General features: G+C 41.7%; 1 protein-coding gene across 42 annotated transcripts in view; it reads right to left on the bottom strand.

Annotated features, from left to right (window-relative positions):
- MBNL1 (muscleblind like splicing regulator 1) overlaps positions 1–26277 on the bottom strand; it is a 192344-nt gene that overhangs the window by 153618 nt on the left and 12449 nt on the right. For 17 of the 42 annotated variants that reach the window (XR_011496704.1, XR_011496705.1, XR_011496706.1 and 14 more), the window contains exon 1: positions 15956–16179. The exons of 6 other annotated variants lie outside the window; for them this stretch is intronic. Coding sequence is in view for 9 of the 36 variants with exons in the window: in XM_044754450.2 (XP_044610385.1) it covers positions 15956–15964 (9 nt within the window). In the remaining 27 variants the exon portion in view is untranslated. Of the gene's footprint in view, positions 1–15322; positions 15436–15677; positions 15853–15955; positions 16180–26277 lie in introns of those variants that run through there. 19 more of the 42 variants (XR_011496708.1, XR_011496709.1, XM_044754450.2 and 16 more) reach the window with 6 other exon arrangements.

The raw sequence follows: 26277 nt of genomic DNA, 5'->3' as shown, positions 1-26277 counted from the left end.
TAAACCATGCGGAGTCAGACAGATTTTTTTGACAGCTGATAAAACCACAGACAAGTATCCTAGAGAGAAAGCCCAGAGGGTTTGAAGTGGCATAAGAGATATTTTTCTTTTACATGTAACAAATCTGTTCTCTATCATATGAGTTACCTTATAGCACAGAGAAATGAGAAATACTAAATTGCTTTCTAATATGAAAGCCCAAAGTCAAAACAATAAAAAAAGTACAATCCCATTTCTACCACCCCAAAATATCTCCTTTGACAAAAATTGCAGGTTTTATTTCTATAATTGTACTTATTTTTTTAAGTTCTCCTTCTTTCTTCTCTACTATCCTAAAAAAAGAAATGTTTTCTTCAAACAAATCCAAATACATCCAATACAATAATCTTATTAAATGAATAAATACACTCATTAAAAATAAACAATACATGGATAAAATAATATGTATGTATTGATTATATTAACAGTTTATTGACTCCATATGTAGCCGAGATATGGGGGAATACATGGAACCAGCTTTGAAGAATTTACTGCTTACCCAGGGACAAAATATTAACACACAAGCAGCTGTACATAAAGAAAGAAAGTGAGAAGCACACAGCAGGGATAACAATAAAGTTTGGTGAGTTAAAGGAGAGAGAGGTCGGGGTGGTTCGGGATGGATAAGACATCTGAGACGGACCTGGATGGATACTTCATCTGGTTAGAGACCAAAAGGGATGGTGATCCAGACTGCAGGAATCCAGAGAGCAAAGGCAGGGAGACGGGGAAGCACAGAGCTGTACGGAGCACCCATGTGCAATGGGCTGGCAGGAGAGAAAGGCTGGAACCAAGTCAGTAAGAGCTTTGAGGGCCAAGCTGAAGAATTCGGCCTTCACTTCTTAATTAATTGGAATTCATCTATTCCAAGATTTCACCCAAGGGCAGAGCCAGAATATTTAACTAGACACCCTAAGGGCTAAGAACAAGACTATATGGGATATGAAGAGATCTTATTAAATAAACTTGAGACTTTTTTACTTCCTAAAGCTTTTGCTTTGGTTGCCAGAAAGCTGAGAGAGAAATTTAGTGCTCAATTTCATCTCAAGTACTTGTTTCATCTCTTTTCCTTCTAATTGATTTGTTATGTCTCTTTTTTACAGTCCTATTTTATGTGCCCTTTGCTGTCGTAAGCCGACTCACATCCTTTTTTGATGGAGCGTACATCATACAAAAATAAAATTAAAGTAACATTTGTCCTGGTACCAGGTAAAGCTGTAGACGCAACACTTGAAGTTTCAGAAGGGAAAAGCGAAGTTAGAATTCACCCAACAGGTAAAGCTCATTTCTCTATACATATTTCCATGGAAGACGGACACATCGAATTAGGATACCCAGTTATCGCAGTTGAAAATTGCTCTAAAATCTACAGCTGTGGGTTCAGCAACCTACTTTCTTGCCTGGCTGTCCAGTCTGACCTTCCCTGTGAATCAGTGTTCCTACCATGATGCCAAAATGACCTTCTGAAACTTACAAGGTTTCCAAGGCTGCAGATATTTTCAGCTGCATCAGCCCTGGCTGTCACAGCATTCGGCATGATACTGAGTGGCGGCTCTGGAGCCTCCTGTGCTAGCCTGACCTTTTAAACTCACAAGACTGCGCTGCCACTCAAAACAGAGTTTTCTCTTTCTGCATTACTTCGCGATGCTGTTTCTCTTAATTGTAAAGCAGCAATTCTAAGCATAAATTGGCACTGTTCTTTACATGAAAATAAAATACTTCACTTACAGTAAACCTAACATTGATACAGGCTTTAAAATAAATATGCACTGACATCTATAAATAATATTTGTTTAATTACTGAAAAGAAGATTCTAATTTTGTGGTAACAAGAACTTTAATAATATGTCCTTATTTTTGCAACGGCCAATTTGAAATTTGAGAGATGTCTACATTTTATAATCATACTTTTATAATTGCATATGTTTACGTTAACCACTATGGATTCAATGCCTAGCACAGTGCCTAGGATATAAAAGAACCCAAATTAATATTTAAGTGAGTGTCGCAGAATCTGCATGTTTAATTATACTCCATTTATCACAGAACTGTTGAACTGAAATACAGGTGCTTAATTTTCTTGCCACAAGTTAGTACATTAGGATGGAATATTGCTCTTAAAAAATATGCCTGAGAATTCTTGGTACTTGAAGGAAAAGTATTTTTCAAATCCGTTAACGTCAGGTCATTAACAAACAGAAAACTGTTGCTGTGTGAATAGGTTAAGGTTTAACACCAGTGGAAGAAAAGACCAATGGAAATCAAGTCATTAAGATACACGTTAAATTCTCAACAGGGGCCAGTCCGGTGGCGCAGCGCTTAAGTTCACACATGTCGCTCTGGCGGCCCAGGGTTCGCCGGTTCGGATCTGGGTGTGGACCTACCCACAGCTTGTCAAGCCATGCTGTGGCAGGCGTCCCACATGAAAAGTAGAGGAAGATGGGCACGATGTTACCTCAGGGCCAGTCTTCCTCAGCAAAAAGAGGAGGATTGGCAGGAGATGTTAGCTCAGGGCTAATCTTCCTCAAGAAAAAAAAAGATTCTCAACAATAGTATCCAAAACCGTTGGATCTCAAGCCTTAATAACTATTAGAGGGTAATAATATATCTACATTTACACACATATATTGAAATATCTTTTGTTTTTCTTCTACTTAAAGTCCATGGCATACTGCATTTTCACAAGTCCTACTTGTAATCAGTGCAGAGAACCACAAAATGATATTAAATACAGTATTTCAGAACAAATTTATAAACTAATGTTAGTGAGTGAGCGTATCCCTTAGCTTCACACGTTTATTCTGTTCCATTGTTGGTTTAACTTGTGCACGACTTCATGGTCCTTTGTGGAATACACTGTACATAGAGATACAACACACACATAACACACATGTGGACATGCTCTAAATACTCTGCTAGGGCTTCAGGGGAAAGTGAGAAAAGTGAATCAGAAACCTCCAAGTGACTGTCAATTCGCAATGACATTTGGCTATTTTAATGTTGGCAACGGAATTCTATTTTTTAATGATGAGAGGAATGAACTGAATTACTCTGCCTCCAATAATGCAGGTGAATAAATTATGAGAGCACTCGCAGTACTCTTTTTGGGCTCAAGACACTTCTTAAAATATGCCACTTAAAGTCATTCCACTGAGCCACTGGCAGGGTGTTACGTCATTCAGAAGTGACATCAGAAACTTCACAGGTGTCCACGATGTTGAGTCTAAAAGTGGATTTTGCTGACCTTGGCGGGTGGTGGGGCAGAGGGTATTAGGTGCGAGCGGTATCAATATTACGCAAACCTCACAGGCAGATCAGGCCACGTGACGCAGCCCTCCTCTCCAAGCACTGAAACGTCAAAGTCCTCCTCATCCCTTCTACTGCAGTATGATCATAATGCTTCCAAACCCGCCCCTCGCAGCCCACCTCCTTCATTAAGTCTTTCCAGAACTAACTTGGATTAGGATTCAAATCTACATTGCTGAGTATTTGTGTACTTGATTCGTACCATACGGATGGAAACAGGCCGACAAACAGAAAGACTGCGGGGTTGAGATCTCGACACTCCCAGTACCTTGTCACACGACCCTTGAACAAACTACCAGACCTCATCCTTGCTGAGCCCCCGTCTTCTCACCTGCGCCCCGGAGAGACGACAGCAGTGCATACATCTCACAGTGCTGGGTAAAAACCACGTGGGTCACACGTGTAAAGGAGTCAGTGCCTGCCAAGGAAGTGGCTAGTGTTATAATTATTATGATTGCTAACAGTCTGCTCTCTTCTGTTTCTTGTTTTGTTTCCATTATTGCACTATAAATGGACCTTTTTCTTTAGGCCATAAACTTCAGAAAAGCAGAAACTACATCCTTAATTTCTCTTGAAAATTTCAGTCAAAATCTTCTGGTGAAGCTTTTGATGCAGTGAGCTTTAAATAAATGTTTATGATTAAAAACGAATAATGGTAAGCGATAAAATAAAAATTCTGAGTTTTCTAACCTAGAAGGCAGATTAACTCCCGGAAACAAGGAACAAACACTTCACAGCTGAATGGGGTCTTAGAGAGCACGCCCAGTCACACTTTCACCATTTGAAAGTTTGGAAGCCAGCCTACAAAATGCAGCCTTACTTCCTGCACACAAAGAAAAGCCAGAGGAAAAAGAGCATCGTGTGCACATCTGAAACCCTTTGTCATTAAAGTGAAACACAGCGCACCTCTCCCTTATGGATTTTTCTGTTCTATCAACAAAAAAGTTGCAGGCTCTGAAACTTGACTGTCAATACTGAGTGTTTTAATCTCCTAGTCACAGTTAGCATGAAGAAGCTTCAGATGACTTATATGCCCCCATCTTTCTCCAAAAGAGACATTAGAAATAAATTAATCTCTTCTGTCTCACCTAGGACGACACTACGTTTGGGTCATGCTTATTTACCAAACACTTAGAAAAATAAATGGATCAAATACTTAATCACATAATTTTAATAAATTATGAGTTGATTCTGTCTTTTCTCCAATATACAAAGTATGTAAAGAGTTAATGTGTCTACTGGATGGTTTTAGGCAAATTCCCCACTCTGCCCACAGCAGCCTAACTTGGCTCCTCTGTGCCCACTTTGTTTTGCCCAGACGTTATTTCTGAACATTTCTATTGCCACACTGGAAACTGCTTTGAGAACAGGGCAGCTCTCACTCACATCTTTATCCTTCAAAGGACAGAGCATGATTGGTGGCACATGGACAACTGCACTCAATAAATACTGGCTCAATAAGAGTGCTTTCCTTGAGGCCAAAAGCAATGGCATAAGATTCTTCCACTTTCCTTCTCTAAACAATATATAATTTTATTTGCCATGTGTTCTAAATAGCTCTATGAAGAGAGGAATTTGTTAGCAAAGGGACATGCCTCCAACAGAACAAGTCTTCGATTAGTAGAGAGCACAGACGTGTGTGAAAATGATGCACGAGGAAAGCATAAAATAACCACAGGAGGATGATAAATGAATTCAGCATGCGCTGTGGAGTTACCCCTGTCATTTCTTGGGGAAATTTTTATGGCATCACATTACTGGTGTGAAAGTACATTATCTTCTGGAACTTCGCAAAACTTCCTCTGAGAAGATCCCAAATGCCAAGAGCAATGTTACCCAGGTCACACTACTCTGAGCTAACTTACCACATCTGCTGAAGACAGGAGGCCCAGAATATTGTTTTGTTTTTTATAAATCTAAGAAACACAGATTATAAGCATTGGTCAAATATATGCCATTTGTAATCCAATGTCAAAGCAAAAAGATGAAAATGTATTTGACAACCTTTTAAATTAAATTTATACCTTCTTGACTTATGTCAATTGTTGTATGGGCGAAATTTTAAAATTACTGTCTTATAAAGAGACTACATTCGTTCCCAGCAGAATCATAAGTCAAAGAACACTGGTTTTAAAATGAGAAAAGACCTGGCCTCCATCCAACTCAGCTGTTTGCCAGCTGTGTGAACTTAGGCAAGTAGGTTAACTTCTCTGAGTCTCAGTTTCCTCATCTCTATCAAGAGAAGGGTGGTTCCTGCCACAGAGGCCTGTTCCCTAATTGTTCGGCACCATCACCAAGTTGCCTGTTTTTCTGAAAAGAATGTAAATGAGCAATGCCTCATGGAGAGAAGAAGCTCAAACATGGTAGCTGGCTTCATGACCTCGACCCTGCTCACACTGTTCCCCTCCATATTCTGAAAAGTGCCTAATCTCCAGGCCTGTGAGGAGCCAGCCCCTCCACACCACACGCCCGGGCCACTCAGTCCCACCAGGATCTCCTTCTGTGAATTTCCTTCCTTCTTTGAATCTCCTCCTTTGGCACTCAATTGTACAGCGCCGATACTCATTGTACTGTTCGCTTTCCATGTCTTTCTCCCCAAATTTTACATGTCTAATTAAATGTCAAGAAGAATAGAAACTATGTAATTCCCCTCTGGATCCTCCTCTCCCGACCTGCTACAGTCTCTTAACTCTACCAAGTGCTCCAAAAATGTCTGTTAATTGATTATTTAGCAGAATGCAAAGAATGAACTGATTTCCCTATATAGCCTCATTATTAACACAGTAAAATAACTTTTTAAGTGAAGAGACCTCAGCATTTAGTAAACTTCAATCCATTATTGAGAAACAAACGCAATAATTTCTTCCTAAATAATATTTACTTTTAAAGTCCAATCCTCAGAAGCATATTTCTCAGAGTCATTTCCCACGTGCAATTTTCAGCAAATAGGGCCGTCAGAAAGCATTATGAAGAATTCTATTTGAAGCACGTATTTTTTCAATAGTCTCAATTATTGTTGTGGACATTTCAAATTATTTTTTGGAAAGGTGATGCAATACCTCAGAGAGACCACACCTGGTCAAAGGTCTGCTTGTATCTCTGTTGTTCACTTTTGCCACGCTCACAGAATGTCTCAAACTCTTACAGATGGGTATGAGACCAAAAATGCCTTATCCGAATGCCACCAAGTTGACAACGCAGTTTTCCTTGAAATGTTTCAGCAACGAAATTCAAATAATGGCTCAAAATAATGTGGAGTAAATCTGTCTAGTTAAAAGTCACCCAATGAATAGAGATGGTAAAGAAGAATTCCTAATTTTAATACTATTTAGTCTTAGTTACTTAAAAGTCCTTCTAAGCACTTTCTAAGAATTATCTTAATGATATAACAAAACAGATGTTTACATTATCTTTCTAGTACAAGGCAAAAACCAGATAAGGAAAAAAAAAAGTCTAGTAATAGAAAAAGGCACATTGTAAGTGCGGCTTTCACATAATACCAACAGGCATATAAACAAAAGGCGAAATAAAGCACTGTTAACATTATTATCTCCAGCTCTACACAAACACGCTGTATTTATAGACATATCAACAGTGCAATTTTTTAAATTATTTTTCATTGATGTAGACCATCTAAATAAATAATAAGGGGTAAATATTTATAAATAGAATCTTTTTCTTGAGAACTGTCCTGATCTCCTGGGAATTTCTCTATGTATATTACATACAACATAATCTCTCAGTGCTCTGACATTTTCTGCTTAAACTACGTTAAGCTGTTTACTTGTACAAAGCATGTAAGGACTTTACGTAAAGCAGCCTATGAGGCCTCCTGTAAAGCTTTCTATTCCGTATGACATACAACTCTCCTCACAAGTGCAGATAACCATTAACCCAACGCAACCGCCTATTTATTCCCATATGTAAATCACTCTGTTTATAAGAGTGTCTGGTTATTAAGGATTTTTATTTCCAGGAAAAAGAATACCATGGTTATACTGATACCTTTCCTAAAATAGCAAGGTCTGAGAAGTATAAAGGTCAGCACATTGAGCACATTGCAAACTCATTTTATCATGTATCTGCCACCTGGTTTATCACGGAGGCTAGCTTACACCGGGCTCCGCAAGAACTTTAACAAGGCACCGGAACTGCCTGGCCAACAATGAGGCACTCATTCCATAAAGATGGAATTATGCTTACTGTAGAATTACCAACTTGGGATAAAGAATTTGGCGACCTTCTATAGTTCATTGCAGCCTGTGCTATAAAAGAGCTGGACACAGAAGAGAAATGTTTTAGGAATTTAACAGGTATCTTCTACTTAAGTTATAGTCCCCGATAAAACATAATTTTAAGTGTTTTTCTCTTACTGATATTTTAAAATGTAGTTCTGTATACTAACAGAGCTCACAAGTAGCAATATGATGAGCAAGGATAACATCGAAGATTAAAATTTTAAATAAGGGACTTTTTATGAAAGCTTTAAAAATTCCTACTATATTTTAAAAATCATCTGTAATACCTCGCACTGCCTTTATTGTCCACACCTGATCAGCTGCTACATCCCATGGACCCAAGCCTGTGACTTGTCCTCAGCATACTGTCCTCCTTTCCATGCCCTGTCATTACCCTCATCTCCATTCTGCCCACCCACCACCTCTGCTTCATCCTGTAATCTCCACTTCATCCTGCATGGCTCCTACTCTTCCTCTATAAAATGTCACAAAAGCACAACTGCTGTAAGGTGACTAGCCTAACCAAAGGGCCTCCTGTCTTCCCTACTGGGTGACACTTACTACCTGCTCAACGCCCTCCAGAGTGTAGCACCAATATGCCTTTCCCACCTGACTCCTCATTCCTTCCCACGCTATTGAGTGCCCCCCAGGGCTTGTCTCTCTAACCTCTTACTTTCTACCCATTCTTCTAGAGTTTCCACAATGCTGTAGAAAGCACAACTCTTCTAGAGTATTCCAAATGTTTAGGGTCTCAATCTCCTACCAGTACCCAATACCAGTATTTTAGTCTGTTTTTATTCTTTTACATACAAGCACGGGTTCTAGAACTGGACTACCTTGGTTCAGCTCCTTGTTGTGCTATTTACTAGTTAAGTAACCTGAGCAACTAACTTGTCTGTGCCTCAGTTTCCCCATCAGGGAAAGTGAGACATTAACAGTACCTATATCTCACAGGGTTGTTCTGAGGAATACATGAATTAATTCATAAACCTTAACCTGGCACAGAGAAAGCAGTACAAAATGTTAGCAACCCTTGTTACAGCAATTTTCCTCATCACTATCCTTTATCAATCATGGAAGCAAGACAAAAAAAATTGGCTAAAAAACATGGACATTGGAATAAACAAAAAAACAGGGCTCACAGCTCTGCAAATGATAAAAAGTGTTTTCTAGCCCTGCACTTAATCTTTAAGGTCACAAGGCCTATTTTACAGCTGTAAAAAAGATTAAATGAGATATTTTGTAAAGAAACGTATAGCAAGTGGCAACTTCTCTTATTAATTATTATTTACATGTTCATAATTTCACAGATGTAGAAATTAAGGACGGAAAGAGTACACAGTTTCTCCCAGGTCACATATCTGGTCAAATCTGGTAAAATAAAATCTAAACATTGTCAGGCTTGTCTGTGTCCCCACCACCCCAGAAAACTATTACTCCTTTCAAAAGATAGATAAAAATACAACAAATATATGAACATTCAATAATTTTTAAATGATAATGTTTATATCATCTCTTCTATTTACAAAATGTTCCACTTTGCAAAAACATGTTATCCCCCAATGAGGTCTGTTTTTGTTGTTTGACCTGCTCTGCAACAAACACTGGACTTTCCTAACAAATTTAGATATGGCGTTTATAGGAAGTGATGTTGGATGTTTTCATAACGTGGCTTTTTGAAACTAAAATTCAGTAAATAGAAATATCAGTGAGGGGTCTTTGGTTGGAGAAACTGAACTGCAAGATCAGGGCTTTTCCCACCCACTTTTCCCCCCGACAGCAGGCCCTATGCACTCCCATTCTCTGTATCTGTCTCCTAACCTGACCACCGCCCCCCACCACCACCTTTCCATGGTGATAGAGCTGTTCACCCACAAGAGTGCTAAAAGGTCATTGTAAAGGTAATTTTCTTGTAATCAGGAAAGATGGAAACAAATAAAATGTGAATGCATCATTATTACTATCATCGGCAAGGCTGAGAAACAGATTGTTGGATATATGATTAACATGTTTGAATATATGAGCTGTGAATGGCCTATAAGTTCTAATACTAAGTCAAGTTCAGAAAATGTCTTTAATGAAGTTCTAAATATGAATATGAACTGCTCAATGCCTTATTTTGGCATTCCTGCTGTTTAACGTGTTTATGATGTGTTTTGACTATTAAACTGTAAAGTCTTTCACTGTTTATATTCCCTCACACTCCCACTGCATACACTATTATTACCATACTTTTTAGAATTTTCTGGAAGAGTCTATTCAGTCACAATCATTGTAGACAGATGTTAGTATGCAGAGATTTTAAGCACAGAAAGTAGAAGCAATGTTACCACATCTTCCACAGACTATCTCCTTAAAATACTTGTGAATTATTTTTGAAAACTCACAAAATTGTGAAATTTCTACTGGTGTCTGAAACCATCAGCTACATCTTCTGTTTTTATTTTTTCCGCTTTTATTCACCGTCCGGTTAAATTGGATACTCTGGTTGTTTCTGATTAAAATCTCCTTGCTAATATATATTCCTCTCATGGCTGTTCGTTATGCATTATACATTTCCTTTCCCAAAATGAAATCACTGCTTTTTTGGTATATTTTAATTTTATTTGCACCGCTTAACTTTCATATATAGATTTTTAGCAAATGACCTCGTTGTAACTGTCAGTTTACTATCAACCGAGCTTTCTCTTGGGCAAATTTTCCACATCCACTGTTCACCTCAATCACCCACTGTGGTTTCCTGATCTCTCTCTAACTATTTGGTGGCTTCAAAAGCTGATATTTTATGGTATTCAATAGTAAAACTAACAATAAAAGCTATCAATATTCTAAAATAGGACATTTTGAAATCTATTTCTACTAGAGAAATGAATTAAACAAATGAACTAGAACATGTAAAAAAATCCCGTCTGGATGTTAAATATAAACATATGAAAAATATGGAAATATCACTGAATAGATATAATTAATAGTGCTTTATCAGAGTAATATTTTTGTAAGGTTAAAAAATAAAGAACACCTTTTGTTTCCATTATTTAGGCATTAGGACTGTTCCCTTTATGACATGTACTGGTCAGCGCTACATGAAGACTTATCTTTCTTTATCTGAACTTCAAACCATGCTACCAGCCACTGCTTGTGAAACACCACTTTCTGCTTTAGTTATTTTCACAAGTCCTACTGCCCGCAGTACACTGCCCCCTCTTTGAGGACACGGCGTATCTATATGAAGGCTGATGGCTCTCACTGATCCTAGCTTGCTATTTTTACCACAATACGTATTCATCTATAAACCAACTTTACAAAAGAAAATATCTCAAATCAGAAATGTAATGTTTATTTCATATGATTAAACTTTTCCCCATGATCCCAGACACTTGTTAGCTCTTTAAAACAAGTTTATTCTTAGTTAATAGCTCTGAAACTTTTTTAAAAATGAAAAGACAGAGAAAACCCAGTGTTAAATGCAAATTTTTTAAAAAACTCTTTGCAGGAGGAAATATCTTTATTTCGTGAATTTAGCTAAAGAGGGACTCGAATGGAGTTGATATCTGTATGGAAATCAGCCTTTGGATTACATAGTATTTACCAAAGCTCTTTTTAATAATATGATGTTATTTGATATCCAGATGATTTGAATAAATTGGCATTGTTTAGGGAAAACCTATATCTTCATACATACACTCATGTACAAATCGTGTCCATGCTTCATGGGAGTATGTACCTTGTCAATTATTATTCACCTCTTTGGGTATATAAAAGATACATCTCTCGATTTCTTAAAACAATGGCAAAAGAGAAGAGAGTTTCCCTTTTGGAGAATATCCCCTACTTGAAGCGTACTACTTATTTCAGAAACATCTTCGCCTTTTTAAAATAATTGATCTCAGTGGAAAAGAAATTCTCCACTCTACCCAATATGACTACATTTCATCTTGAAAGTAATAGATCCTGAGCTGTTTTAACAAAGGATAATCACGGAAACCTAGAGTAAAATCTCAAAAATAGTGGGAAAAGTACCAAATACATAATGCCCAATAATCTAACACAAATCCATCAAAGATTCTTCACTTTTATAGATGTCATAGGCATGTGTGGTAAGATGCCTCTCAAAAAACACAAATAATTACCTGCAACAGATGTACTGGAATCACTAAAGCTCTAACTATAATATGTAGAAAACTGCAACCATGTATTTGCTAGGGGTTTTTTCAAGGAGATAGCTGTAATAATTTCCCTACCTCAAACCTAAAAATACAAAATATGTCTAGAGATATTTAAGGCCACACGTCAACAGCTCTTCTTGAATCCTCTGCTTTGCAATCAATAATTCTCCAGCCACTAGTGAATATGCTCCATGACTCATCAAAAACGGTATACGCAGTCAATGGGGATCATTGTTCCCCTCATGCTCCACACATGCGTTGACACTGACAGCAGTTATGCCTCCTATAGTGGGAGACAGCATCAAGATGGCACCAAGCCGGGAGGCAACTCCTCTGAGGTTCTCTATAAAATTGCCCCACCCAAAGGGGAACCCACTACATCCATCCTGTCTTACATCTTTGGCATCCTTCAAGGAAATAAAAGTAGGCATACTTTATATGGATGGAAAGCGACTGCATTTTTTCAGCTTCACACTCACTGTGCATGGCAAAATGTACTTCAGTTATGAAAATATCTGGAAGGAATGTTTCCAGGACCTATGCCATTGTGCTCTGTTTACCAGTCAGATGCTTTCTCAAGAATGTGTTCAAATTACAAAGACAACATCTCCGTGTATAGGAATTCTTCAAAGCCCATAACATGACTGCAGAAACATATTTTCACATTTCCTAACATTCGAACGCATGCCCTCTTCCCCACAGGTGAAAACCCTTCAATCTCACACATCCATCAAACTATGATTAACATTTGGTCAGGAGTTTGTCTGGACTGATTTGATGTTTTTATTTTCTAAGGAAGGAAAGTCACAGAAAAGGAAAATACATATTAAGCATTTGAGGATAATTGCTATTTACTGAAAACTCTATTTTAAAATCAATTTTAGTGACTCGTCTAAGTTTGGTAACTTCAGGACAATGATAACTCTAGTGTCTCTAGAATGTTCCTAAGTAGCAATCATACTCTGTTCTGGCCTTTGAGAGGTGTTAAGACTCATCCCCTAATTATAAGCCTTTTCTCTGTGATTGCTACCTCACCACTAAATCTCCAAACTAAATACTAGTTTTGAGGAAATAAAAATAGATGTTTGGTGTGTTTTCTCAAATTTTGGTTACAATGGATAAGAAAGACGAGGTATTTCTATGTATAATAAACTTCTTTAGCTTGTAAAAATAAGAGTCCATTTTGTTGTGTTCTGACCAGCAAACTCTTTAGGCTTTCTCTCAGAATACTGCTTTCCTGCTTCATTCTAGAACAGCACTGCCCATTAGAAATACCACGCATGCCACATTTGACACTTTAAGTTTCCTAGTAGGCGCATTAAAAAAGCAACGGGTGAAATTAATCTAACAATATATTCTATTGAAACCAATACATCCCAAATATTATCACTCTAACAAATAATCAATATAAAGATATTAAGCAGATGTTTTACATTCTTTCCTTCCTACGAAGTTTTCAAAACCCAGATGTATTTTCCACTTCGAGCAAATCTCAGCCCAGATGAGCCACACTTCAAGTGCTCAACAGCCACATGGGGCTAGTGGCTACTGCAGTGGACAGCACATTCTACATTTCCAAAAATACGAAGTTTATATGCTTTAACATCTTCCTAGGTAACATCCTCTGTGATGGGTATTGCTGTTAGGATTTCATATTTAGCAAACATTTAAGTGAATGTACTCCACTTCCTCCCTCCCCTCCGTGACCCTCATATCTGCTGCCCAGCCTGCTGTCTCTTTCTTAGCGTGTAAGAAACTCCAATCGCCTCTTCTTTGGAGCCTCTCCTAAGCAAGATGTGAGATGCTTTCTAATCTGCGCATCTTCTATCACCAAGCAGAAAGCCAGAAGGTGCAGCAAAGCTCCTTTCTCTGGTTCCATAAATAGACGTATCAAGAACAGACCTAATGTATGGCGACAATGATAAATGCAAGGGCAATATTTCTGCTTACAATGAAGACAGGAAATTCTATATAATAAAGTAACACACTCTTCCTCAATGAGAAATGCGATTTTACTCTTTTTTTCTCCCCAGGAGAAACCTTGGGATATTCTGTTCCTGCTCTGGAACAGAACCCAGTGTTTCATTTCATAGGAATTCTGTGCCCAGAGGAAGAAGAGAATTTTGGAATCAAAATTTAATGAATTCAACTTGGAGTCTCAGTATGCCTCAAATGTGGGGATGCAAACACAAGCAGTAATATCTCAAACCATAAAACACTCCAGCGTCTCTCTTGGCACTGCTGCACAGAGAATCACGCTTATGTGTATCTACACACAGATTTGTTCTTGGTTACATGAGAAGAAAATTAAACTAGGCACATGTGAGGCTGAATCTCCTAGCAATAATAAAACCTGATGATTATGTCTTAAGTGACACTGTAATTATCGACGGATGGATGAACAGGTTTTCTGGTGCTGACCCAACCTGTTCCCTAAAATACAAAAGGCAGCTTTTGTAGTGCTCGGCGAGGAAACCCCTTATTAAACAAACAGAACTAGAAGCTATGTCCACATTTTCAAAGAAGGGCTAACAACACAGTAATCCAAAAACATTTCACGCCATGCACCATACACAGCACGGATGAAACTCAGAACGCTGTAAGCTTCCTAAAAAAGTCCTGAGCTACAGTTGTCCCCAACTTTAAGAAAGCAAAGATACAAGTGACAACGGTGTGCTTTCTCCAGCTACAAAATAACTTTATTCAGCGTCTCTCTGGCCATAACTACATCCAAGACCTTCCAAGTACTGGGCTAAATATTCTTAGGATGAATTTTACAATCATTGAATCTTCATTTTAACTTGTCTCCGTGATCTTTTATCTCAATAGCGAGACAAGGAGAAACACCAAGGCTCTCAGGATCCCACAGAGATAACACGGAGTGGATCACTTACGCTGGTATAGAACAGCTATGGACTCAGTACCCCCGGGTATAAACAGACGCCGTGTTCAAACCCAGGAGGGAGGAACACCGCGTCCACGGGTGTAGTATTTCAAAGCGCGTTGCAGAGGGCCTGCAAATCCAAAGGCATTAATGACGACTTCTCTCTCCGTGTATCAATTTGTTTAAGAAATTCCTCCGAGTGTGGCAGAGCCTACCACCCATTTGCTACAGCTTGCGCCTGTGCCGGGGGCCACACGAAGTAAAGGCAGCGGCAGTCGCCTTTCTGGCAGCTTCTCACTCGATCTTAATCCTAGGGAAGTACCCTGCACGGAATCACCCCACAGAGCCCCGGCAGCCGCACACCCCGCGTCCCCGGGGAGGCCGTGCACACAAGAGCCCTTCCACAGCACCCCGCCGCCTGCGCGCTGCTGGGAGGGCGAGCAGAGCTCCGCCAGGTACCTGCTCGTGTTACAGGCTCTGGAATCAAAGTATTCTCACATGACACATCACTGCCAATAACAGATTCCAGCTCCATTAAAAAAAAAAAAAGTGGTGGGGGGGGGCTACATATTTGTCCTGCTTTTGTCTAAAACCCAGAACCCAAGTACTAACACTTTTCCTTCTCAATCTTTCATGAAAGCAATTCAATCAAGCTACTGCGGCTCCACCCAGAGAGCGTCTATACTTACTTTTCTTACAGTTTTTGAGTGACGCACTACAAAACGATGGGGGAAAAAAAAAAGGAGCCCTCTGGTCTCACGCAGGGCGTCTTCCGCCCTGTAAACTTGGCAAAAGGCGAACTGGACTGAAATCCAGCACTCTCCATATAAGGAAGCCCAGCTAAACATGTCATGCGTAATTTACGGGTAGCAGGCAGAGAATTAACCTTTGCGTGCACATCTTTGGCCCCGGCGAAAACCGGGCTGGATGGCAGCCCCGGGGACGGGGACGCGGGGTCTCCCGGGAGAAACCGGGGCTCCCATCCCATGGGCTTGCATCCGCCCCCGACAAAGGTCATTAAGTTGTAAGTACTCTTCCACGCACCTGTTTCTTTCATCTCCCCCCTCTTTCTCTCTCTTCCTCCCAGGCTGCCACCCTGGACGCTGGCTGTGCGCTCTCAGTGTCCGCAGAGCCCGGGGAGGCTGCAGCTGCCACCTCCCGCCTCCCTGCAGTTGGCGACGCCGCGCGCCGCGGCCGCGCCGTGGCGAGCCCGCCCGCGCCCGAGCGGCGGCCCGGCCCCACTTCCTCCCGGCGCTGGACAGCCCGCGGGGCGCAGACAATGCGGGGCGGCGGGCAGCGCCGGGACGGGCCGGGAAACTCACCTCTCGCATGTTCAGAGGCGGCCCGACTGCCGGCCGAGCGCCCGCGGCGTGGGGGGAGCCATGGCCCCGGAGGCCCGCGATTCAAATCGGAAGGTGTCGGGCCCGGTCACGGGAGCATGGTGCGCGCCACAACTCGTGCGGCGGCAGGGGGAGGACTGGGCGGCCGCGGCGCGGCCTCCGCTCGCCGAGGCGGTTTCCGCTGCTGTGCGCGGCCCCTCCCCGCCGGCCCAGCCCCCCAGGAAGCCGGGCGCGCTCGGGCCCGGAGCGCGCGGCGCCGGCGGCAAAGCCCAGCTCCCCGCCCGCGCCCTCGCCCTCGCCCTTGCCCGCCGCCGCCGCCGCCTCGCCGCGCAGGGTCCGCGGGGGTGGCCGCAGCCCCTCGGGGTCGGCGCGGCGCGAAAGGAAGCGGGGGCCGGCGCCGGCCGGGCGCATCCCCGCGCCGCGCGGTGGTATCGTCCATCCCGTACGTTCAGCACTGTACCCCGAGGCACGGTGCGAACGGACGCGCCCCTCCTGCGGCGTGCCGCTGCTGCCCGCGAGCCGGGCGGACAGGAGGCGGCGGGTGGACGGGGCCCGGGGAGCAGGCCGGCACGGGTGGCCTGAAGGGGAGACCAGATCGGGAGAGAGCAGCGGGATCGCAAGGGGCTACTGCGCCTTACAATGCGCCACACGGTTTTTGAACCTGGACGGCCCACAGGCGGGAAAAACACCTGCAGGACTGCCAGTGTGAGTGTCTCTCTCAAGTAGCAGGGTGTCCACGGTTTTGAAATTCCGTAGTAAAACTCATTGTCACACAAGCACAAACACAGACCAGCTTCCCATCTAGTTTGTAAATAATACGTGGCATGTAAAATCTCCTTTCCTTCCAACTCGGCATTCTATGATTTATAGAAAGCAAGGCCCCTTCTTCAAAAACAGCATCTCATTTTCTGAAATACTGGAATGTTCCAAGGCAAATAAATCATATTATTGCCGGAGCAAAAGAAACCACAGCCCCAAATCCTAATAGACCGGGTGTTATAAGATGTAACTTGGCTTCACTTTGAATGGAAAGAATCCTGGACTAACGTGATGTGATAAAGTTTTGAAGATTTGGGGATAGAATTTCCTTTGGATTTAAGGAATTTGGGTAATTCGTTCAATGATGATCCTAATTAGGAACAATTGGTTCCATGTTTTGAACAGAATATTGGACAAAACGTTGGATATGGTGTGATGATCTTCCTACAGCTTTGTTGTGTTCAAGAGGGTGGGACCGACTTAAAGAGAAGATGAAAAAACATCGTGAAAGGTGCGAAAGTACAGAAATACTGCCAGAGGCGTTAATAACAGACTTGAGTTCTTGACCCTTGGCTAGATCCACAAAACACTGAGCTAACGATGTGCACTGCTCCCCTCCAGAACTTATACATAAATTAATTAAATGGTGCCAATTCTCAGTGTTAATCATTAAAAAGTACCCAAGCGCACACACAGTTGAAGCAAAGTGAAAGGACACTGATCCTTCCTCAGAGAACAGGAGTGGGCGTTCTCTATCTGCCAATCAGTAGCTACCCCAAGCTATGGGGACTTCCTTGCTTCTAATTCAGCATTCATTTCAACGACTGTATCGACTGCATCGAGTGCCTGCTATGCCAGAGATGCAAGAATGGATAAGACAGAGCCCCTACCCTTAAGGCCAATGCCTCTACTAGGGAAGAGACAAATAAAACAATTAATCCTGCCTAAGCGATAAATGCTAAAACGGTGGAGGCAAGCCCAAGGGGGCCCTGAGGAAAATCAGGGAAGGCTTCCTGGAGGAGTTATTTCAATGAGTGCTTGAAAGCTGTGTAGAGATTAGCAAGTTGGAAAGGGAGTTGAGTCCAGGTGGAGTGGAGAAAGGAGCGTGGCAAGTAGGAGGGCCGCCACTCTGCGTGTGAGAGGTGGGGGATGGAGAAGTGTAGGGAGTGGCAGGCAGGAGATGAGCTGAGAGTAGGTCTGTGTTAGTCCAGAGTCTCAACTTTACTCTGAAAAGTGTGATGAACTTGACGAATTTACACAGCAAAGGGATCGGTGGAGTCTGGACTTGTATTCAGAAAGACCCTGTGGCAGCAGCCTGAGGGCGACCGGCAGTGTGGGGTGGAGGCCCGCAGAAGAAGGGTGAATGGGTGTGGACAGACTGGAAGCATGACTCATGGGGGAATGAGGAAGGGAGGAGCCTTGGGAGACTCCAGAGTCCCTGGCTGAACCTACTGGATTGTTTGCTACTTGCCTTTTAATTTCTTCAGTTTGCCTCCCCTTCTCCATGACAATGGACCATGACTTCTGAGCGGGGCCACCTGTGCATCTGCTAGCAGGTTGGTGCCTAGTGGCTTCCATGCCCTCTCAGGGTCCAATGAGCCGAACCGAACTGCTCAGGTCTAATCCCGGTCGTAGGAATTTATTTTCAATTGTTCTCAGACCCTCGCAGACTTCTGAGTTAGAGCTTTGGAGTTCTTTTCTCTTGTGAGTTAGAAAATTCACTATTTGGAGCAACATGGTGAAAAACAGGACTTTGAACCTGTGTATGGTGCAAGAGGGGAAATTATTTTTCCACTTTCACACTGGAGGAGGGGGCGAGTTCTGGGAACAAAAGAGAAATTGAAACTGAGACAAATTTTCTGCTCCACTGAACAGAATACAAAGAAATCCGGGAAAGACACTTGAGTATTAGAAACAGTGGAATAAACATCCTAATAAATCGCAAAGAAGAGGGAAAAATGTTATTTTGCATTAGATAAAGGAAAAAAGGATGGCTAAGAAAACATATGAAACAATGGTCAACCTAGGACATAAAAATGAGCCAAAATAAATGGTCATATAAAAATTCACTGCCACTGGTTTAGCTTAACTTACTATTATTGATAATATTGTAATGTGAATAATGACATTTAAAATTTTGAAGCACTGTAACAAACATGAGATCATATGTTAAAACTATTGAATCATGTCACCAGCTTACAACTACTGGTGGCATTCTAATCACATTTCAAATTGTGGAAATTATTTAAAAAGCATTATAGTAATAAAAGTAAACAGTTCCTCCCTTAGAATGCCAGTGCTATCCCCTCGGTGCCAGGAGAGCATTGTGGCTTCTCCGACTCGTGTGAAGGGCACCTGTAGTCCACTGGTTCACCAGAGAGTGTATCCGTAAGCATAAAAAGAAGGTCATTTGTGGGTGGAGAGGGAAATTATGGAAAACAGTTTCAGATGAAATAAAAGTCCACTTTCAGAAAAGCAAAGAATGTTCTCTGCAGGTCCCTGAAATATTTCAGACCATTCCCGTCTTAATTATGCCAGTGAATCCCCATAGAAATACACTTAAGGAATATGGTTTTTAGAGATAATAGCAGCTACCTGCTTTAGCAATAAGGCAGATAAAGGAAATGATAGCATTTATCTTTTTCACTCAAATGGGACTCTTTAAGGCACCTGTGAAAGCGTGTGAGCGTGTGTGTGAATTGTGAGTGTCTTTGTTGTTCTACACGCTACATTTATAGCTCAATAAGCTCTTACTGCCTAACAGATGTAATTTTCCTCTTCTGGATAAAAAAAAAAATTATCTAAATGAAAATATCCCAAGAAGGTATGCTCTTTAAAAATCAAAATATGAAAAGGTCTTAAATTGCTGACTTAGGAATGCTTCCTTTATTATACCAGGATAGAAAGATCCATTGAAAGATGGTGTTCAAACCAAGATCCACATTCGGGTCCCTTGCACTCTAGACCATGTTTAAATATAGGTGGTTAAGAGAAGAAGCTGCTGGAAGGCAGTGAAGAGATGGAAACACTCTCCTTGTGTGGAAAATCCACTTTAAGCAGATGCTTTAGACGTATCTCCATTAACTTCCACAGCAGGGGAGGCGCCCTCCTCTCTAGCCTGGATTCAAACTTGTTCAAGTATCTGAATAAGTAAATATACTTGATAGAATTAAATGAATTTAGTTTACCTTCAAGGACCTTAGTATATTTCACATACCAATTAAGTTTTAAAAGTTATACCCAGTATTTAAATATAAATAATATATATATACTATCATATATTGTATGTATATAGCATATTATGTAATATATTTTATATATGTAAAATATATATACCACTTAATGTATAAATCATACAAGTGTGAAAATGTTATATAAAATCAATAAATTTGTGTTAAAATGTTCATTAAGATTTAAGCTGAGTTAAAATATTAACTTGATTCTGCATTTCTTCAATTAAGCTATTTTACTGAAAAGTTGAATCTAAATCTTCAATATAATTATTTTGGATCTGGCAGTAGGGAAATAGAAAGCAATTACATTTCGGAATTAAAAGTTTAGAACCACAGAATTGTAATGGGGGGTGGAACATCAGAGACCCTCCAGCCCTGCTCCCTTGTTAGCCCAGAGAACATCGGCACTGTGGCAGGGCAGAGCCCGCGTCTGTCTGCTGACTCTCTCAGGCCATTCGTTTTCACTGTTTTTCTTAAAAACACTGGGGCAACAAGAAGCTGTAATATAGGCGTAAGGGTTCCTCCAGCTGAATGTGAAGATTAGCCATATGAGAGTCCTTGTAGAGTTCTTTCTTCCTTCTTTCCTTTTTTGTTCTTTTCTTATTTCCATTTTTCCATCCTTCCTTCCTTCTTTCCATACAAAAATACTTTTCACACAACGCCTCTATTCATTTCACAAACGTTTACGGGGCGTGGATCGTGCTAAGTCCCATCCCAGGGACTGCGGTGCAGAAGTGAACAGCAGAGCACGATCGCTTCCCTCGGAGTTTACAGTCGGCTGCAGGGAGACAGGCACCAAACAAGCAAAGAACAAATATAAAGAAAAAGATAAACAGAGGAGGTAACTTCAGGTGGAGACAAGTGCTATGAAGTAAAAGAAAGCCGGCTGAGGGACTGAGGTGTGTTTTTAACAGGACGGTCAGGGATCAAGGTGGTGGGAGAGAGGCAGAGTCTTCCAGGAAGTCGGCTATCTGGGGGAAGACCATTCAAAGCAGTGGGAAGCGCAGGGCTAGAGTCTTGCTTCCTGAGCTCACGCCAGGGCTGGAAATCCAATGGCGAAGAAAAACCAACAGGACACCTAACCTGAAGGTCTTCATCAAATTAATCACATTCAAAATGTAAAGCTGCAATCAGTGGGGACCATTGAAGCGTTTGGTTGTACTTGAGGTGGGAGGGGAGGTGGGGTTGGCACAGGATCCAGCTTTGCCTTCACAGGTATAACAAGATCACTCTTGGCTGCTAATGGTCTCATCTCAGAAGAGAAGGCAGAAAGTGCATGAAGAGTGGGCCCTGGCCAGGAGGGCAGGGGCAGCCAACCGCCGAAGGCCTGGCGAAGAAAGTGGTTTGGTTGAAGACCCTTAGCTGTGAGATGGAGTAAACATTAGAATCTTACTTCTCAGAGCTGAAGAGGATCCCGCAGACAACTAGCTCCATGCCTTTGAGGAAATGACATACGTGTGTGAGGAGGTGATGCATTTCGTCCTTAAAGTCAACACGGTAGAGAAAACTCAAAATTACTGAAGATAGAGTACTCCTATAAAAATCAGCAGTTATTCCAATTCCCAGAGATAGTCACTGGTAACATTACAGTTTCTTTCTTTCCGGGGTTTTCTTAACACATTTTTTATGTAGTTGATGTTGTACTATTTATGCAAATTTGTGTTTTATTTTTTTCCCACTTAACCTCATAATATAATTTTATACAACAAATGACATCCCCCATGTCATTCATTATCATCCTCATTTATCACTTGAGGTAATGGAGACTGGAGATTAACCCTTGCCTGAAACCTCATAGCTCGTAATGGGCCAATTCTCCTGCCCCACAGTGTGGTGTCTCACAGCCTGGGTCCCACACCCAGAATTCATATGTCTAACGTGTAATTTATCTCTAAACACTCTACCTGGCATAGATACGTGTCTTCTCATAGGGACTGTCATTAAGGAAAAGAAAATAGACAATAATGGTCCTTTTATAAATAAAAGTTAAAAATAAATATGAAACAGGTAGCCAGAAAGTTAAAGTGGCCATATTGCCTAGGCATGCTTATACTATATAATAGTTATATATTATAATATAATATAATATAGTTACATGAATCTCGTGAAACACTATCATCTTATAAAATTGTAGGTTGTGGCTTAGCTCCGAATCCCCTTGTAGTCTTTAAAAAATAGTATCCAGTAGGTCTTACAGTATCTAATAGGTCTTACAGTATAAATGTAACTTATAGTGTAACTATTTTATGTACTATAATCCAAACATTTCTACATGTTAACTCTGTCCATGTAGAGTAAAAGCTGATGAAAAATATAGCCACTGCCTTCTTTGTTCCTAAATGCAAAGAAAGTTTTGCAAATGCCAATAGCAAGGTTGAGTTTTCTCTTCCTAGCTGTCTGCTGTATCTGTCTACTCACTGCATGTTGGAAGTTCCTTCCTTCTGGCTTCTGTGATAGTCCGCATCCCTCTCTCCTTTCGCTCCGTTGTGTGAGGTCTCTCTCTCTGGATCTTTTCTTGGCCCCTCTTATTCCTTCTTCCCTCTCTGTTTCTTGAAATTACTCCAGACCATGTCTCGCAAGATGTCCTAAAGGGACTTTTGAATAGGAACAACTTTTGTCGCATTAATAAATGGCGGGAGCTTCGTATATGCACCTTTTTCTCTCTTCGCCTCTTTGCCGTGTCCAACAGCGTGGGAACTCAGCAGTGCAGACACAAATTAATTCCAATATCTTAACGTAGGCCACAGTATGCTGGCTATTGCTCTTTAATTCATCTAACAAATATTTACTGAACACCAACTATGGACTATGTGCCAAGCGCCGTGATTGGCACTGAGGATATAGAAATTATTAAGACCTCTTGAAGGTGCTCACAGTCTAGTCTATTTGGTGGGGACAGACGTGGGGAAAAACCCACATTTGGAAAAGAGTGTAGCAAATAAAACCATTCCATTAAATCCAACAAACCCTGAATGCTCACCATGTGCCCAGCAGATGGCAAGGAGGGTAGGGCTGGGCCCGGCCTTGCTCCTCGCTGACTCCCAAGCAGCTGGCAAAGGGTAACATTGCCTGGCACATATTAAGTGCTTCATGGCAGAAAGAAAGACAGAAAAGTCGTGAAGGGCCGAGCGACTTAGATCACGGTGAACGCTTCTTTTAACAAATCATTGCCCCAGCAGCATGGGGAGAAAGTTTTTTTTTCTTATTTTCATGCTGCCATTAGCCTACTAAGTGTGGATTCTAGTTCCCAGACCCTGGGGCTCCCAGACAGCTGGCTTCCTCAGCCTGCCCTCAGGGAATCCCAGGCTGGCCTTGCAACACTCCCCTCTCCCCCAGACCTTCAATAACAAAGCCTCAGCTAGGTGATAGGAGATTATCTGATTAAAGTCATTCGCACCAAGGGGAGAATGAGGCTTAATCCTTCACAAGTGTTTGCTTTGACAAAGGCTAGCTTGTTAACCCTAATAAACTGCTAATTGGTAGAACCAGGAGGGCTCTGGGGAAGGGTCCCTCCTTTCCACTTTCCCAGACTCCCCACCCTGACTTCCTTCCCCTTCTATTCACCTGCCCCGCCCCCCCCCCCCCCCCCGCCCCGACCCCCACAATAAAGGAAGAAGAGAAACTGGTGAATTCAGACACGTTAGAGACTCTAGTTACACACATTATCTCTTTGAACCCTCACAAGAGGCGTATGAGATGGCATTTAGGAGCCCATCCTAGAAATAAGATGAAACTAGGGCAGTGGTTCTTGACTCTGGCTATACTTTGGATCAATAGAGTGCAACCTGGATGAATTTAATGAGAATTTCTGGGAGCGGCACCCAAGCATCAATATTTTTTTGTAAGTTCCTCAGATGATTGCTATGTGCAGCCAAGGTTTCCTACGGCTGAGCTAGAGTTTAGGAAATGAAATTATCCAGAATCAGTGACAGTCCATTGACCTGCCCCATTTTCTCCCTTTGGCAGGTAAAGTTTATTTGGCTCAATAGAAAGAGTATTCTCTACAGGAAGCTCTGTCTCAAACAGAGTTAAGTGTGGGTAAACCGATGCCCATAAGCTTCTAGGATGTGGGAGTCAGGATGAGTTGTCGGGAGCCAAGATGGTGGTGCCCCCTGGTCATGCACCTAGTTGGAATGCTGCCTCTTAGGCAACCAAAATATGTTTCGCTTTATACCAGGTGAGTATTACTGGCCTATGGTCTTAAAAACAAACTAGATGAACAGTCAAGCCCACACAGAGGATAATCCTACATATGCTCATAATGCTTAGGTTGCTATTTACGTAAAATTCTGTACCATTTCTTTCTAAGAAATTGTGATCATGAGTGCCCCTTGAGAATGACATCCGGGCCTCTGAGAGATGGAGTGTCCTGGGGCACGTGCTTTTGGATTTATTTGTATCAGACTATATAGTATATAGTATATAGTGTACACACACACACACACATCAAGTATATTTTTTGGAGATAAAAACTCTTCTGCAAATTTTAGTATATTTTATAAATTCATTCAACAAAGTAACATAGTTAAAACACAAATGCAAATAAGTTAATAGGGCATTTTTCATTTGAATCTCATTTGCAGGTAATGTGGGGATTTTTTTTTTTTTTGAGGAAGATTAGCCCTGAGCTGACATGTGCTGCCAATCCTCCTTTTTGCTGAGGAAGACGGGCCCTGAGCTAACATCCGTGCCCATCTTCCTCCACTTTGTATGTGGGACGCCTATCATGGCAATGGCTTGCCAAGCGGTGCCATGTCCGTGCCTGGGATCCAAACTGGCGAACCCTGGGCCGCTGAAGCGGAACATGCGCACTTCATGGCTGCGCCACTGGGCCGGCCCTAGAATTCTTAATTTATGGCCTTTGTGAAGGTGCCATCAGTCCAAATGCCCCTCCTGGCCACACCTGGGTGGATCTGAATGCCCGCATTTCTGCCCCAGGCTTAGCAATGAGTAACTGCTGACAGGACCTGGCCCCTTCTGGCCTCCCCAGTAATGAACGCATTTTTAGACAATTTTGAACATTCTTTTCCCTGTCCAAACTTTACCAGCTCATCAGTAACTGCTGCGTTTTCACTCTAAGTCTCTTTGGTCCCGTCCACAAATAGTTGCTGAGCACCTGACATAATTCCAGCCCTTCCTAGAATCCAAGACTATAGGATGGGTGAAACTAGGTCTCAAGCCTCTTGAAACATACAACCCAGCAGGAACAATAGATATGAAAGAGTAAATAATTATAACCCGCTAAGTAAATAATACAAATTTGCAAAGTGTAATGAAAGAGAAGAACGAGAGTTTGAGCAGGTGAATCTGAACTCAAAGATAGACAGTTATCATCATTTTTACGATCTCCCCTTTTCTTCATAGAATTCAAGTGTCTGGAATTAGAGCCACGGGGGAGCCCTCACAGTACGCAGGGCACACCTCCACACTGCCCGAATTCCTCCTCTTTCGTAACACAGGATTCTATTACTGGCTGCGTGAATGGGTGAGTTTATTTCTGTAAGACGCCGCATGTCCAGCACACAGCCCCAGAGGCAGAGAGTGAAGAGCTCTGTGACTGATCGTTCCTAATCCACCCGTGCTCTATTCTTTGCTATTTACTTTCATTCATTTCCTGGGTTTAATCTTGTACGACTGTGACATCTAGAGACAAAGCCAGCTTCTCTCTTGTACTTTCGGAGAGTATAGCTTGTCAGCTTTTGAATTAATATACGAAAATCCAATTGTATTATCTTCTGTTTTGTGAAAGTTAAAGGCTCTTTTTTATCTTTGTTCCTGGATGTAAGATTTTTTTTTTCCTCTTCCTGGATATAAAAAGATAATATGTGCTTATTTTAAATAATGTATCAAGTGGCTTTAATAGGAGTTTATTGATTCTGTTCAGGTGCCATTGTAAAGATGTTTATGCGCATTATTCGAGACAAGCAGAGGAGCGGTAGTCTGTAACTCCTACCCACGTGCTTACTCCTGCACAGTCTCTTCCTGCTGCAGCTGCACGACTCCCACGTTCCTGAAAAGCACTTTCCCACCTGTCATTTAGTCTTTACACTTAAGTAAAGAAAAAGCTAACTATATAAAAGAGGCTGGCCACTCCAGGCCTCTCTGCTCAGGAAGGCGTTCTATCTAAAGATAGTCTAAATTACATTCTTAGCCAGCACAGTTTTCCCTTGGGGAGGACTTTGAAATCTGTTGATTCGTACAAAGTTCTGGTAGGTCTCTCTTGGAAGAAGCTGTAAACGGTTTGCCAGGGTCCCTAAATCCTGAGAACTCTACATGGGCCCTGGGAGGTGTCCACTTTGTTAGGTTAGACTT

This window comes from Equus asinus, chromosome 21, assembly GCF_041296235.1.
Source record: "Equus asinus isolate D_3611 breed Donkey chromosome 21, EquAss-T2T_v2, whole genome shotgun sequence".
NCBI classification, from domain to species: Eukaryota; Metazoa; Chordata; class Mammalia; order Perissodactyla; family Equidae; genus Equus; species Equus asinus.
This window is presented reverse-complemented; position numbering and strand designations above follow the sequence as displayed.